The 15,899-nt window shown below is 40.4% G+C and overlaps 1 protein-coding gene across 1 annotated transcript in view; it reads right to left on the bottom strand.

Moving 5' to 3' along the window:
• The window catches only part of LOC115166041 (N-terminal EF-hand calcium-binding protein 1), a 41,426-nt gene that overhangs the window by 22,343 nt on the left and 3,184 nt on the right, over nt 1-15,899 (bottom strand). The window contains exon 2 of the mRNA XM_029719667.1: nt 13,080-13,104. Within this exon, the coding sequence (XP_029575527.1) occupies nt 13,080-13,104 (25 nt within the window). The remainder of the gene's footprint in view (nt 1-13,079; nt 13,105-15,899) is intronic.

The raw sequence follows: 15,899 nt of genomic DNA on the forward strand, positions 1-15,899 counted from the left end.
ACCCACTCGTAGCATGCGCTCCAGCAGGTATATCTCACTGGTCACCCCCAAAGTCAATTCCTCCTTTGGCCGCCTTTCCTTCCAGTTCTCTGCTGCCAATGACTGGAACGAACTGCAAAAATCTCTGAAGCTGGAGACTCATATCTCCCTCACTAGCTTTAAGCACCAGCTGTCAGAGCAGCTCACAGATCACTGCACCTGTACATAGCCCATCTATCTACCTACCTCATCCCCATACTGTATTCATTTATTTATCTTGCTCCTTTGCACCCCAATATCTCTACTTGCACATTCATCTTCTGCACATCTACCATTCCAGTGTTTAATTGCTATATTGTAATTACTTCGCCACCATGGCCTATTTATTGCCTTAACTTACCTCCATTGCACTCACCATTTAAAGACTTTTTGTTTTCGTTTGTTCTACTGTATTATTGACTGTATGTTTTGTTTACTCCATGTGTAACTCTGTGTTGTTGTATGTGTCGAATTGCTACGCTTTATCTTGGCCAGGTCGCAGTTGCAAATGAGAACTTGTTCTCAACTAGCCTACCTGGTTAAATAAAGGTGAAATAAATATCAGTGCTTGTGTGAAATGTTGTTGTCTAATGCAGCTGTATTGATCCTCTGGGAAAATAAGCTTGGTTAAGCTTTCATAGTGTCCATAGCGTTTTTTACTCTGAGAATTAGAACCTAACACTGTCTCAGTGAGTCGAGTGCACTATATAAATTAAGTACGGGAATATCTTTATTCACGCCTGGCTTTATCTCAATTAAGTGATAATGCCCAAGAAGCTGGTGTTTGGAGGATATATTTGCATGGGTATTCGTCTCGGGCCGACAAACTGTACCAATATATCCGACAAACACCAGCTTCGAGGGGATTATCACTTAATTGAGATAAAGCCAGGCGTGAATAAAGAGCATTATCACTTTTATACAACGGGTTACGAACATATTCAAATAATTATTGACATATTTTCATTAAAAACTTTATTTTGATGAAATTATTCATGCTATTTCAACCTTCCTCGAGATATAGTCCCGACACAAATCTAGGTTTGCTACCCAAGCCAGTTGGTCGTTACGTCTTTTTATTCTAAATCTATGGACACGACCCAGTCATACATTCTAAGTGTTCCGTTGTCATGATGGCTGGCAACGTTGTTATCCCTTGCTTGCTAGCTAGCCAACTTTGACTAATACAGTCATGTCAAACAGTGAAGCCAGAATAACAGCAAAGTAGTTGCATTTGCATTTGTTTAAGCTGTTTTCTTGTGATTTTTTTGGGAAACATCCATAACAATGAGCTAATGAGCGAATTTCGCCTGGCATAGAACATTTGCTCTCTCACCAGAAGAGATAACCAACTACACAGCTAACACAATCACTTCAAACTGAAGCTGGAATGACAGCAAACTAGCTGCATTTCGTGTTTTTCTATTGACATTTATTTGTATATCAATACAAATGATGCTGATTTATGAGTTCATTACCATAAGACAGCTGAAGTTCAAATTTCAATATTGAAACAATGTTGCAAATGTCGGAGAGACAGACAGCAAGGTTATTACATATCTCCTCTGTTGAAAACCAAATGGTAGTCTAAAAGAAAGTGGAGATAATGTCTAGATGCTTTTTACAGTGTAGATCTATATAGTATATCAATTGCCTGTCTGAGCTGATGAGACAGCGGGATGGAACAGAGTAAATAGGCATTTCAACGTCATAGACTTAGCCGGGGGTAACGTGTGGAATAGACATCGTCCGAAATGCGGTTTTAACCAATCAGCATCCAGGATTAAACCCACCCGTTGTATGAATTCCATTTATTTCACATAACTCCCTATGCTGAAACAAAATATTCAGAAGACAAAAGCACTGTTGTCAATGGCAACCATTTCTCAAGGCAATATTTGCTTCGAAGAGTTTTTCCTCTTGAAACTGAAGTATGCAGAATTCAGATTCTTTCTTTGTCTTCCCCTTTCTTACTTCACAGTACATCAGTGTCTCTCATCTTCTCCAATGATATGGAAGGAATAACTTGATCATCAATTTAATTATGATTTACATTTGACAATCCCTTTGATTCTCTTCATCTTCTAATATTTCAACATTCTCTTATAGTGTAAAGACTGGAGTCGAGAAGCAGGTACGGGGAGTTGACATTTAATTAGGAACAGACAAAGAGCAAGACAGGAACAGCGTCAGCACACGGATACACAACAACCAACGACAATCAATGCAGCAACGGGGAACAGAGATGGGGAACTGACAAATATAGGGGAGGTAATAAACATGTGATTGAGTCCAGGTGAGTCCAATAATCGCTGATACGCGTGACGGGGAAAGGCAGGTGTGTGTACTGATGGTGGCAGGAGTGCGTGATGCTGGGGAGCCTGGCGCCTTCGAGCATCAGGGAGGGGGAGCGGGAACAGGCGTGACATATAGTCTTAAAGGGGTTGTTCACATTTATTGTCTGTCAAAATAAAATGTACGAAAAAAAAGTGAGCTATCCCTTTAAAGTAATGAATATGCAGCCATGTAACTATGTCATAAACATTTGTCTGTAAAACAAAGTTAAGTACAGTGTATTCCTATGGTAAGTCGTGCTGGTGGCTCTGCAGAGAGCCTGTGGAGGCCCTGGGGGACAGGCAGGCAGAGTGTGGGGTGATTAGAGTGGTCTGGGCTCACTGACAGGCTGACTGTGGATTAAATGAGATCTATCCCAGCTCTGCTCCACAAACCCCGAATACCACTAGAGACCTAGTTATGAGAGAGATAGAGATCCACCAGTCAACAGACATCAGACAGGTAGGCCTACAGTAAATAATAACATATGTTAGGAAATTTGCCATCATTCTGGCCTAATGCCATGTCATGAATTTAATTAATGAGGGCAAGTCACTTTAAGAAACCATAATGTCATCCAAGTGGGCTTCATTTATGAAATTATATTGTTAATCTTAATTTCTTATAAACAACAACATTTAGAAATGCTGCTTTTAGAGCATATGAGGAAGAAAGATCTTTTAGGAAAAAGGTTTGACACAACTCGTACTACAATTTTTAAATCTGACCTCAAATTGTAAGAGTAATGTAACTGACAAATAAAGGACTTCCTGACAGGCCGCCCCCGGGTGGTGAGGGTAGGAAACAAAATCTCCGCCCCGCTGATCCTCAACACTGGGGCCCCACAAGGGTGCGTTCTCAGCCCTCTGCTGTACTCCCTGTTCACCCAGGACTGCGTAGCCATGCATGCCTCCAACTCAATCATCAAGTTTGCAGACGACACTACAGTGGTAGGCTTGATTACCAACAACAACGAGATGGCCTCCAGGGAGGAGGTAAGGGCCCTTGGAGTGTGGTGTCAGGAAAATAACCTCACACTCAATGTCAACAAAACAAAGGAGATGATCGTGGACTTCAGGAAACAGCAGAGGGAGCACCCCCCACATCGACGGGACAGTAGTGGAGAAGGTGGAAAGTTTTAAGTTCCTCGGCGTACACATCACAGACAAACTGAAATGGTCCACCCACACAGACAGCGTGGTGAAGAAGGCGCAACAGCGCCTCTTCAACCTCAGGAGGCTGAAGAAATTCGGCTTGTCACCAAAAACACTCACAAACTTTTACAGATGCACAATAGAGAGCATCCTGTCGGGCTGTATCACCGCCTGGTACGGCAACTGCTCCGCCCACAACCGTAAGGCTCACCAGAGGGTAGTGAGGTCTGCACAACGCCTCACCGGGGGCAAACTACCTGCTCTCCAAGACACCTACACCACCCGATGTCACAGGAAGGCCAAAAAGATCATCAAGGACAACAACCACCTGAGCCACTGCCTGTTCACCCCGCTATCATCCAGAAGGCGAGGTCAGTACAGGTACATCAAAGCTGGGACCGAGAGACTGAAAAACAGCTTCTATCTCAAGGCCATCAGACTGTTAAACAGCCATCACTAACATTGAGTGGCTGCTGCCAACATACTGACTCAATCTCTAGTAATTTTATAATTAAAAATTGGATGTAATAAATGTATCACTAGTCACTTTAAACTATGCCACTTTATATGTTTACATACCCTACACTACTCATCGCATATGTATATACTGTACTCTATACCATCTACTGCATCTTGCCTATGCCGTTCAGCCATCGCTCATCCATATATATTTTTATGTACATATTCTTATTCATTCCTTTACACTTGTGTGTATAAGTTAGTTGTTGTGAAGTTGTTAGATCACTTGTTAGATATTACTGCATGGTCGGAACTAGAAGCACAAGCATTTCGCTACACTCGCATTAACATCTGCTTACCATGTGTATATGACAAATAACATTTGATTTGATTTGAATCAATATATAAATAATCAATCAATAATCAATTACTAAGCTAACAAAATAAAAAGTTGATTCAATATTTTTTTAAATAAAAAAAACAGAAAAACAGTCAAATATTTACACCTTTACAGGAGCTCTCTGCCTAGCTGACCTCACGGCGCCATAGCAACCTATAATATTAAGGAATAAATTAATTACATTTCCTTTCCTTCAAAATATTTTGTGGCTGACAAGTCTATATTAAACCACTGCTGGTAAGAGTTCCTGGAGAGCTATCCTCCTGAAGGTTTTCGCTCCAACCCCAGTTGCAATTTACCTGATTCAGTTTATTAACCAGCTAACTATTAGAATCAGGTACACTAGATTAGGGTTGTAGTGAAAACCTACAGGAAGGTAGCTTTAGAGGAACAAGGTTGGAAAGCCCTAGCATAAATCAAAGCAATCCCCACTAGAACACTGTGTCTCTAACCAGATCCTACCAGAAACACATTTCTTTGAAGGTCTGCTAAAGTAAGGCAGACAAAAATGGATTCTCAGAGTCTGGACCAAAGCAGCACATTCAATAATTCATAAGCCCCATCACCAGCCTAGTTTTAAGGGGACACTGGATATATGAGTATCATAGCCAGAAAGCTTAAAGCATCTCAGGTCCCAGTACACTCAAACTGTCAACTGGAATTGGTGGCATTGGCAACTCAATTGTCCTTCCTTCACCAATTGATCAGCGACCATCATGAAAAAGCTGCACTAATCCATCCTTATTTGTTAGTTAACAATGTCTCCAATAAGAATCCATTATAAAGATGAGTCATATTTACATGAGGAGGTCCTATAGGCTAGTCATTTTCCATAGTTTCAGTGTACAGTATAAATGTTGGTTTCATAAAATACTCACAACCCTTTAAAATGATGCATGTATTGTAATCTAAGAAGACAGACAAGCATGTGTAGTTCAGCTTGAACCTTTATTGGAAAATAGAAATCGGAGGGGAAATCTACAGAGTAATAACTACTTACATGCCATTATAGTTTTTTTTAATACAGTGAATGCATTTGTGATAAACAATACAACCAAAATCACTGATCCCTTGCTTAAAGTTTTTACTTTTTCAACTTTGGTCACAAGCTATCTAGTCACCAATGGTTAAACTGCTGAATGTCTCATTGAGTCTCCTCCAATAGAAAATTATACATTTTAGGTAGCTTGGCCACTGTGAGTTGTGTGAGCAACCCATACTAGATTGTCACCTCTTTCTCAGAGACCACTGATACAGGGCAGTTTCCCAACCCTGTGGAGGTAGAGGAGGGGCTGCACAATCCCAAAGATCATAGTGATGGAGTCAGAAATACAGAAAGAAAAACGTCGCACAGCCTCATCGAGGACATCGTGCAAAGTCATAATTACCATCTCAGGGAGGTAATTCACCATCATAGCCACCAGGATAATCCAAATGATCTTATACGCCCTCATCTTCATGCTGTTTGTCCTCTCCCTCTCTCTGTCCCCGTCTCCCAGCCCAGGCTGTTTCAGAGCCCTGACAACTGATAGGCAGCAGAATGACACCACAAACATCAGGATGAGGTCCTGAACCAAGATAGCATAGGTGAATAGGCTTATGAGTAAAGACAATTTAAGCGGAACCATACAGAACAAAGAGGACCCAAGCACAATCAGCCAGGCAACACCACAACACCCCACCCTGTATCTGAGGGGTTTGTAATTCAGGAAGAAAACAGGTCGGACCACAGCCAGGTAGCGCTCCACACAGATGCAGCTTTGAAACAGGGGTCGGCCAGTGTGCAATAAACCAATTGAAAATGCCTCAATATATGGAACTGCAGTTGTTTGGATGAGCTTGCAGAGAAATCTGACAAGAGAAAACAGGCAGTAGAGGATTTCAGACACGGTCAGGTTGAGAGTGAAGAACTGTGAGGCAATCGTTCCTCCCGCTCCGGTCACTGTTAGCCAAAGGACGCAGACATTAGTGGGGAGACCCAGGATGATGTTGATTGCATTGGAGGCAGTATAGATGTGTTGTAAGTGATCAGCTACTGAAGAGCTGTTTGTCTCTGAGATATTCATGTCTTCCCCTTCTGTAGTGGTGTGTGAGCTTCGATATTCTTCAACGATAAAGAGTTGTCATTCTGATTATTTCCTGTTGCAACAGCACAGTAAATCAGACAATCAAATTAACCAGGGTTCAATTCCATTTTAAGTCAGTCAATTCAAGACATGCATCAATATTAGCACAAAATTATGTGTTATTTTCACTCAATGACTACATTTACATGCACACAACCATTGTGAATACTCAAATTAATGTAACTGTTTGATTAAAATGTTTGCATGCTTTGCAAGAAGAACGATCTCCTTAATAATCCTGTTTACATTGACACATCTGATAATCAGGCTACCTGATGGAACTGAAAAATACAGAAAATCATCAAAATAAATGTTCTATCACACTGACCAATTCCAATTTGTTGTTGCTAACGATAGCTAGTGGCAAGGTGACTAACACTAATGTTAGCTAGGTGGCAAATGTTAACGTTAGCTAGGTTGCTAATGCTAGCTAGGCTAGGGGTTAAGGTTAGGAGTTAGGTTAAAGGGTTAAGGTTAGGGTTAACTAACATGTTAAGTACTTGTAAAGTAGCTAAAAAGTTGTAATTAGTTGCAAGGTTGACTAATTAGCTAAAATTGTCCATGATGAGAGTCAAACACACAACCTTAGGGTTGCTAGACATTCCTACACCCACCCATCCATCCTGACCAGCCACTCGCCTTTTGTTTTTGCCTTAAATAACCTTCTGCCTTAGTATCCAAACGTAACATATCATACTAATTTGAGTGTCCTTAAATGTACATTTACTATGTTACGTCTAGTCTATGAGACCAGGTTGAATGCACAGCAGGAACTCTGATTAAGGTGTTTACATGTCCTATTATTCGAACGATTGCTAAACAAATCTAGGTGTTGTAATCGCTGTATGCTTACTTTGATTATGAACTCACGTCGATTAAGATAATCAGAATAAGGCGTTTACATTACTAATGCCATACTCAGCCTATTCTTGCCATAATCAGTTTAATATCAAATTATTAGTGCACATCTATTGAAATGAATCAATTCAACAAATATTGCATTGTTTCTCATTGTTTCTTACATAAAAAACTAAGTCAGAGCCAAAATGAACAAACCTGAATGGATGAAGTTCTCTTCTTGTCTGGAAAGCGTAGAGGCTTGAGTACAGACAACACACCCTCACACACACACTGACTTATACCCACAACCATGCCCTCACCCACACACCTGTCACACCTGTAAATTGATGCTGCCCATCAACTCACATGACGGACAACATACACCTGGTATGCAAATACATCCATTGGCTATGACAACACTTAGTGACATTAAGTATGATTCAAGAGAATATGCCGTGCCGTGTGGAATGTGTTATGAATACTGGGCCCCGACCAGAGTTTCTGCCTGTCCAGGTCATATGAAGTTAATCCTTTAATACATTGTATATAGCAACTTGTAATTTGAAAGATATCTTCCAACCAAAATACAACCTTACATTATTTTTCCACTTACCATGGCTGTAGTCGAATCCACAATACTTTTTTTGAAGACATTTTTATTTCAAACATAAATAATATTTGATAGTCATTTTGTGGGTTGTCAGTATCACCATAGAGTCCCATTCATCCTGAAAAGACCTTTAAAAAAACACAGCAATACAACTAATCACTTTCAGATTTTAAGGTTTTTAAGTGTTTTTCTATGTACAGAGATAGAAAGTCATGAGTGAGAGGGGTAGACATAGATATGAAGCCGCAGGCAGTGTTTGAACCCATACCATAAGGGGCAATGTGTGGTCCAAAGGCAGCAGCACTACACTAGACCACTAGACCAGACTCCGGCAGAGAATTTCATGTTTTGATGTATCATAAAACAATTCAAAAGTGGATTAAACAGCAATAAAGTCAAATACCTAAGTAAGCAAAAATACATATCCATACACTGTCTAAGGGATTTGACCACAGCCAAGTACAATAAGTGAACAATTGTATGTAAGTTTGTATTTAAGGGCCTTGTCATTTCATTAGTCATCTACTTTTATGCTCATAAGTGGATTTTTCATGCAAATATGCACAAGTATTTCAAGTTAGCATTTGTCCATAGCTAAGTCTCTATCTTTGTCTTCAGACTCGATGATATGCGTCTCAAATGGCAAGTCCCTACATAGTGCACTAGGTTTGACCAAAATAACTGCGCTACAGTGGGGGGGAAAAGTATTTGATCCCTTCCTGATTTTGTATGTTTGCCCACTGACAAAGAAATGATCAGTCTATAGTTTTAATGTTAGGTTTATTTGAACAGTGAGTGACAGAATAACAACAACAAAAAATCCAGAAAAACGCATGTTAAAAATGTTATAAATTGATTTGCATTTTAATGAGGGAAATAAGTATTTGACCCCCTCTCAATCAGAAAGATTTCTGGCTCCCAGGTGTCTTTTATACAGGTAATGAGCTGAGATCAGGAGCACAGTGCTCCTAACCGCAGCTTGTTACCTGTATAAAAGACACCTGTCCACAGAAGCAATCAATCAATCAGATTCCAAACTCTCCACCATGGCCAAGACCAAAGAGCACTCCAAGGATGTCAGGGACAAGATTGTAGACCTACACAAGGCTGGAATGGGCTACAAGACCATCGCCAAGCAGCTTGGTGAGAAGGTGACAACATTTGGTGCGATTATTCGCAAATGGAAGAAACACAAAAGAACTGTCAATATCCCTCGGCCTGGGGCTCCATGCAAGATCTCACCTCATGGAGTTGCAATGATCATGAGAACGGTGAGGAATCAGCCCAGAACTACACGGGAGGATCTTGTCAATGATCTCAAGGCAGCTGGGACCATAGTCGCCAAGAAAACAATTGGTAACACACTACGCCGTGAAGGACTGAAATCCTGCAGCGCCCGCAAGGTCCACCTGCTCAAGAATACATATACATGCCCGTCTGAAGTTTGCCAATGAACATCTGAATGATTCAGAGGACAACTGTTGAAATTGTTGTGGTCAGATGAGACCAAAATGGAGCTCTTTGGCATCAACTCAACTCGCCGTGTTTGGAGGAGGAGGAATGCTGCCTATGACCCCAAGAACACCATCTCCACCGTCAAACATGGAGGTGGAAACATTATGCTTTGGGGGTGTTTTTCTGCTAAGGGGACAGGACAACTTCACCGCATCATTTGACGGGGCCATGTACTGTCAAATCTTGGGTGAGAACCTCCTTCCCTCAGCCAGGGCATTGAAAATGGGTCGTGGATTGGTATTCCAGCATGACAATGACCCAAAACACACGGCCAAGGCAACAAAGGAGTGGCTCAAGAAGAAGCACATTAAGGTCCTGGAGTGGCCTAGCCAGTCTCCAGACCTTAATCCCATAGAAAATCTGTGGAGGGAGCTGAAGGTTCAAGTTGCCAAACATCAGCCTTGAAACCTTAATGACTTGGAGAAGATCTGCAAAGAGGAGTGGGACAAAATCCCTCCTGAGATGTGTGCAAACCTGGCGGCCAACTACAAGAAACGTCTGACCTCTGTGATTGCCAACAAGGGTTTTGCCACCAAGTACTAAGTCATGTTTTGCAGAGGGGTCAAATATGTATTTCCCTCATTAAAATGCAAATCATTTTATAAAATTTTTGACATGCGTTTTTCTGGATTTTTTTGTTGTTATTCTGTATCACTGTTCATATAAACCTACCATTAAAATTATAGACGGATCATTTCTTTGTAAGTGGGCAAACGAACAAAATCAGCAGGGGATCAAATAATTTTTCCCCCCACTGTATATAGGGACTAAGGTGCCATTTGGGTCAGAACCTAGGAAACATGCCAGAGTTATGGCCTCCACTGGCCCTCAGAAAAATATGTCTAAGGCACTTAAGGCATTTCGTTAAAGCCCTTCATTTGATGAGCAGATCACTTTAACTGTTCACTTTATCATAGCCCAATTTAACTATCCTGAAAAAGTGGACCTCATCCTGTTAAACACATTATGATATTGCATTGGATCAAACCGAGAAAATGGCGGATCGTTGAGCTCCTTAAGGAAGTCCATTATTCATTACAATAGCATAGGGAGAAGGACTTGCTATGGCAAGTAGCCAGCTCTCATAATGTGGTAAATCTGCAGTGCTCATGGCGTATCATGGCGGCCCACTTAGTGTTGTTCAGAAGCATACATTTTCCTCCAGGGTGCGCGGCTCAGCGAGTTAGACGAAAACCATGGAAGGCTTTTTTTTTTACTGCAAATTGAAGATAACTAGTGCAACACACACACACTCAAGTTCTGTTTTTACAGCAAAGTGAAAAAAGCAACTCATTTATGTTTTTTCGGGAGGATAAAAATTCAGGTTGTTAAGACAGCATCCGACATGTTAATGTTAAATGCTAGTCTCATTATTGCAATGTATTCCATACAAATGTCCAACCCAAGTCACAGGTTTAGTTCACTACCTGCTACAAGATGCTGCTCTTCTGTTATCCTACAGAGCCAAAGAGTCACTCTCTGGCAGAGACGGGTCAAATCTATAATAAGGAAAGAGTCCATCTTTTCTCCTGGACATCAGTATTGTACATTCTCTGCCTCTCCTATACACAACAGCCCATCTCACTGACCAGAAAAAGGGCATAATTTAGGGCTGCATGTCTTGAATGACATGATCGACCAATGGGTTTGTTTCTGTGATTCCTCACATCCTATTTGCCTCCTTCTGTTCATATTGGAGGAGAAGATCCAAGGTCCCTCCGCCCAGGCCTTCTGCTGTAATGCATTTTGAGAAGGAGGCGAGGAGAGCGGTTGCGAGGAATACAGGAAAGACAAAATGAGAAATAGCCCAAGTGAGATTTGCGAGTGTCCTTAGACAACCTTTGCTCAAGGGAGTATGTATTGCATCATTAACACTGTTATATAACCACGCTCTCCAGATAAAGCTGTCCTGCGTTCATACATGAATTAATCACCATCCTTATTACATTTCACATCCCATTACGCTCTAATGCAAGGCATGAATAAAACATGAGGAGGAAACACAAATGCCTATTTGTCACTGTAATTTCCCAAAGCCAAACGTTTCAATGTGTTTTTCCCCGTGGAGTTTAGTGATGGCGCTCACTTAAAGACTTGATGTTTGAATCACAAATAAATCAAGTTAAAACAAATCTAAAACCAGAGAAACCATTTTGTTTAAAGGTGTTGGAACATGGATGCTATAGTCTAGTATGCTATTGGTTTGTGCTGCATTTAATTTCACTTAATAACTGTTTCAGGTCTATTTCTGGTGTTTTTCCGACCATGTTTCTTTCTTCCATGTTTGCACAAGATATGACAAAGCAAGAGCAAATGATCTGTCTGGGGTTTTCAGATAACCGGTAAAATCTCAAACAATTACAGTCCAAAAAACACACAAGTAGTGTTCTGGTTGTTTTCCACTGACAATTTATACAACAGACTAGATGCCTGACTTGAACATTGCATGGTGGATAGGCTCAGTCAAGGGGATCCACCGAATTCCCGAATCTCCACAAGGCCTGCCCTGTCAATCCTCATGTTTCATACATTAAACCGACCGCCCCTTTGCCATCGCTGCAAGATTTTGCTCCCAAGTCTGAGAAAGATATCAGCAAAGTAGATAGATAAGGCTCTGCTGCTTTTGTATCTGATGAACAAGAATGAACATTACCCGATGAACATTACCCTAGGCTTTAGATTTTAATCTAACCAGTCTCTCAAAATGAAGTTATCACAGTCCCTCATTTTCTGTGCCTACAATAAACTAAAATTGCTCCTTTAAGATCGAGAGCCCCAAACAATGAAGGATGTTTTTAATGATTGATAATATCAAGAAGAACGTTAGACTACAGCTTTTTGTTCTAATTCAAGATTTTTCAGAAATCAGTTATTAACCATTGCATTTTAAACCCTTGCTAATTCTATTTTCTATTTTGATGATAATAAGACAATATTACCACTAAGCAACACTTACATGAAGTACTGTAAGAGTAAACATACTGAGTCATAAGACTGGTCTCATAGATTAGATGTAACATACTGTAGTAACCGTAAACCTGGGACAATCAAATGAGTATGACATGTTACGTTTGGTATGGTTACATAAGACAGAAGTTTACTTAAGGAAAAAACTAAAGGAGGGTGCTACTTTGCAACTACTTAGCTAACTCTTCCCCTAACCTTAATTTAACCTAACTCCTAACCCGAACCCGAACCCTAACCTTAACCCCTTAACCTAACTCCTAACCCTAACCCTAACCTTAACCTTAACCCTGGCCTTAACCCTAACCCTAACCTTAACCCATAAACCCTAGCCTAGCTACCGTTAGACACCAAGCTAACGTTAGCCACAAGAAATTGTAATTCGTAACATATCTTAAGTATTGCAATTCATAACATATCATACGAATTGTAATTCGTAACATATCATATCAAATGGATGATGGACATCCACAAATGAATACATACATATGAAATGTAACTTATCATACTAAATGGAGAGTCTCGGATTTACAGAATAATACCAAATGCTCTGAGACCACGTTGCAGACACATACAGTTTATGCAAGGAGGCCATTTGAAAAACCATGAAAGCAAATCCTTTGTGTGACCATCTTATTAATAGCATAAATTGTACTCACCATTTTTGTCTGCACGGCGAAATATCTGGAAATGAAAAAACAACAAACATTAAATCAAACAATCTACATAATTCATGTTTAAAGCAAATAACAACACTGTTAAACATGCAGTAAAAGTGGCACAACAAATCTAGAAAACTGCATTGTGTGGAAAATTTTACACAAAATATAAGGGTGAGATTCTACCTTGACAAATAAACCAGGATGGAAAAGAACTGTGAGGCACGTTAGGAAGATAATCTATTTATGATTCAGAGACCATGTATAATATCATAATAAATGTTTTGGCATACTGCATTGGTGCACAAGAAAACATTAAAGATTAACTATAATATCTGCAAGCATTTTTTTTATATCTGAGAGAGATTTCATCTCAGGAAATGATAATCAGTGACATAAATGTTTAGCAGGATGCAGCTCTGGAGGAAAGTTGGTCATTTGCTAGGCAAATGATTCTTGGTCATTTGAGGAACATTGGTCTTTTACCAGGCAACACTGTAATCGAGCTGTTCCGGAAAGGTTGCCTAAGCACTCAACCTGGTCTCAGAGCAAAACGTATTAGATTTTACTAAAATCTGTGCCACTCCATTTAGTATTATATGCTACTTTACGTTTGGTTACATTACATTGCCCTACCAATGTAATAGCGGTCGTACAATATGATACGAATTGTAGGATGTATAGTATCCTACCTCTTGATCGCACCAGTTTGCTTTGACCCATTTAGTATGATATATGACATTTGACTGCTTTAGTATGATATATTACGTTTGACTGTTGTAGTATGATATGTTACGTTAAGTTAGGGGTTAGGAGTTAGGTTAAAGGGTTAGCTAACATGCTAAGTATTTGTAAAGCATTTCCAATGTTGCTAAAGTTGTCCATGATGAGATTCAAACCTGCAACCTTTAGGTTGCTAGACATTTGCGTTATACGCTTACCCCTCCACCCAGACCAACCACCCTTCTTTTGTTTTCGCCATTAAGTAACCTATTGTCATACCAAACGTAACATATCATACTAATTTGAGTGTCCAGGATTTATGTCGGCCAAAGTAATGTAACCTAATGTAAAGTAACATATGATACTAAATGGAGTGGCGCTGATTTTGTCAAATACAATACTTTTCCATCTGAGACCAGGCTGAAGCACTGCAGGGAAAATATTTGCACAAATGAGGGCCGAATGTTGTGTTAGCACTCTGGTCCAATCAGGCCTTTCATCAAGTGTTACGTTAGTGACACTTCGTCCAATTAAATCAGCTCTATAGCCATTGAAACTCCTATGTGTATTTAAGTCAGTACAAAATCCACTCAAAGATCTAGAGTCCAATGGTTGGCTGAGTGCAGTATTGAGAGCTTTGCACACAGGTTCATAATGGCTACCTATCAAACACACTCGGCTGTGGAGCCAAGACATGCACTGCTGTGTGTCCATTTAAAACAACATTATACCTTCATTCAAGTGAGATCTACTGAGCATCCCATAGTAAATAACTGTCTCAGAAAACACCTAAGACCAGCTCCTTAACTCCCAACATTGTTCAACTCTAGCTTAATGGTTGGTACCCACTGGGCACACACTGGTTGAATCAATGTTGTTTCCACATCATTTCAATGAAATGACTTTGAACCAACGTGGAATAGACATTGAATTGAAGGCTAATGGTTGATATGTCCTGCTAGCTATTTTGGGGTGCCTATAAGGCATATGTCAAACTCATTCTGTGGAGGGCTGTGTCTGCGGTTTTCGCTCCACCCTTGTACTTGATTGATGAATTAAGAGCACTAATTAGTAAGGAACTCCCCTCACCTGGTTGTCTAGGTCTTCATTGAAAGGAAAAACCAAAAACCCGCAGACACTCAGCCCTCCGTGGAATGAGTTTGACACCCCTGCCATAAGGGTTGAGTTTAATTTCAATTCAGTCCGTTCAGGAAGTAAACTGAAATTCCAAATCCAATTTCCATTGCTTTTCAATTAGGAATATTGTAATTGTAATTAGAATTTCAGTTTGCTTCATGACTTGAAGTGGAATTGACCCCAACCCTGGTGCATATCTTATAGGACATCTAAACAGTCCTATAAAAGGTTGTCTAAGCATCTCACAATGCAGGTCTCAGAAACCTCCTGCGGACATTTTTGTCCATGTCATGAGGGGCTGATATGGTATCTACCAACTGACCCTCAGACATTCCACATGGTGACAAACTGTGAGCCTGTCCTGCTGATTCTTATCCAGGTCAACAGATTATACCCCAATTTAGGGTTTTAATCACTCACACAACATGAGTCCTTCAGATGGAAATATTAAGCTCGAAACAAAAATGGTGTTGTGCAACATGTCTTGAAGCTTGTTTATCATAAACTCTTACTAGCCTACTCAGCAAAATGTAGTGAACCAACCTGGAAACCTTCAGCGCAATGTGCATCACCGCCAATAAAACCAGAGAGGCAGAGGAAACTATTCAATCCGTATCGCGGAAGTTCAGAGTTACAGCGTGATTGAAATTTAAATGCAATGTCCCAGAGTTTGTGGAGGCTGCATTTCAGGTAAATGCTGCATGTCGGCTTAATCAGAATTACCTTTACATTTCCATCACGCAATCTGTAACGCTTCAGCGATCCAGATTGAATAGAGCCCTTAATCAACTCTAATGAGTCCTTTGAGAAGAAGGCAGAATAAATAAGTAGGAACATTTCCCTGCAACACCATACTGAGGGTGCAGCGTCGTTCCCTCGCTAAATCGGAGGGAAAACTAAACGAGGGGGAAAGCAACCACTGTAAGCATCAGGCATAAAGAGTTCCCACATTCACTGGAG

The sequence above is a fragment of the Salmo trutta genome, chromosome 28 (assembly GCF_901001165.1).
Source record: "Salmo trutta chromosome 28, fSalTru1.1, whole genome shotgun sequence".
NCBI classification, from domain to species: Eukaryota; Metazoa; Chordata; class Actinopteri; order Salmoniformes; family Salmonidae; genus Salmo; species Salmo trutta.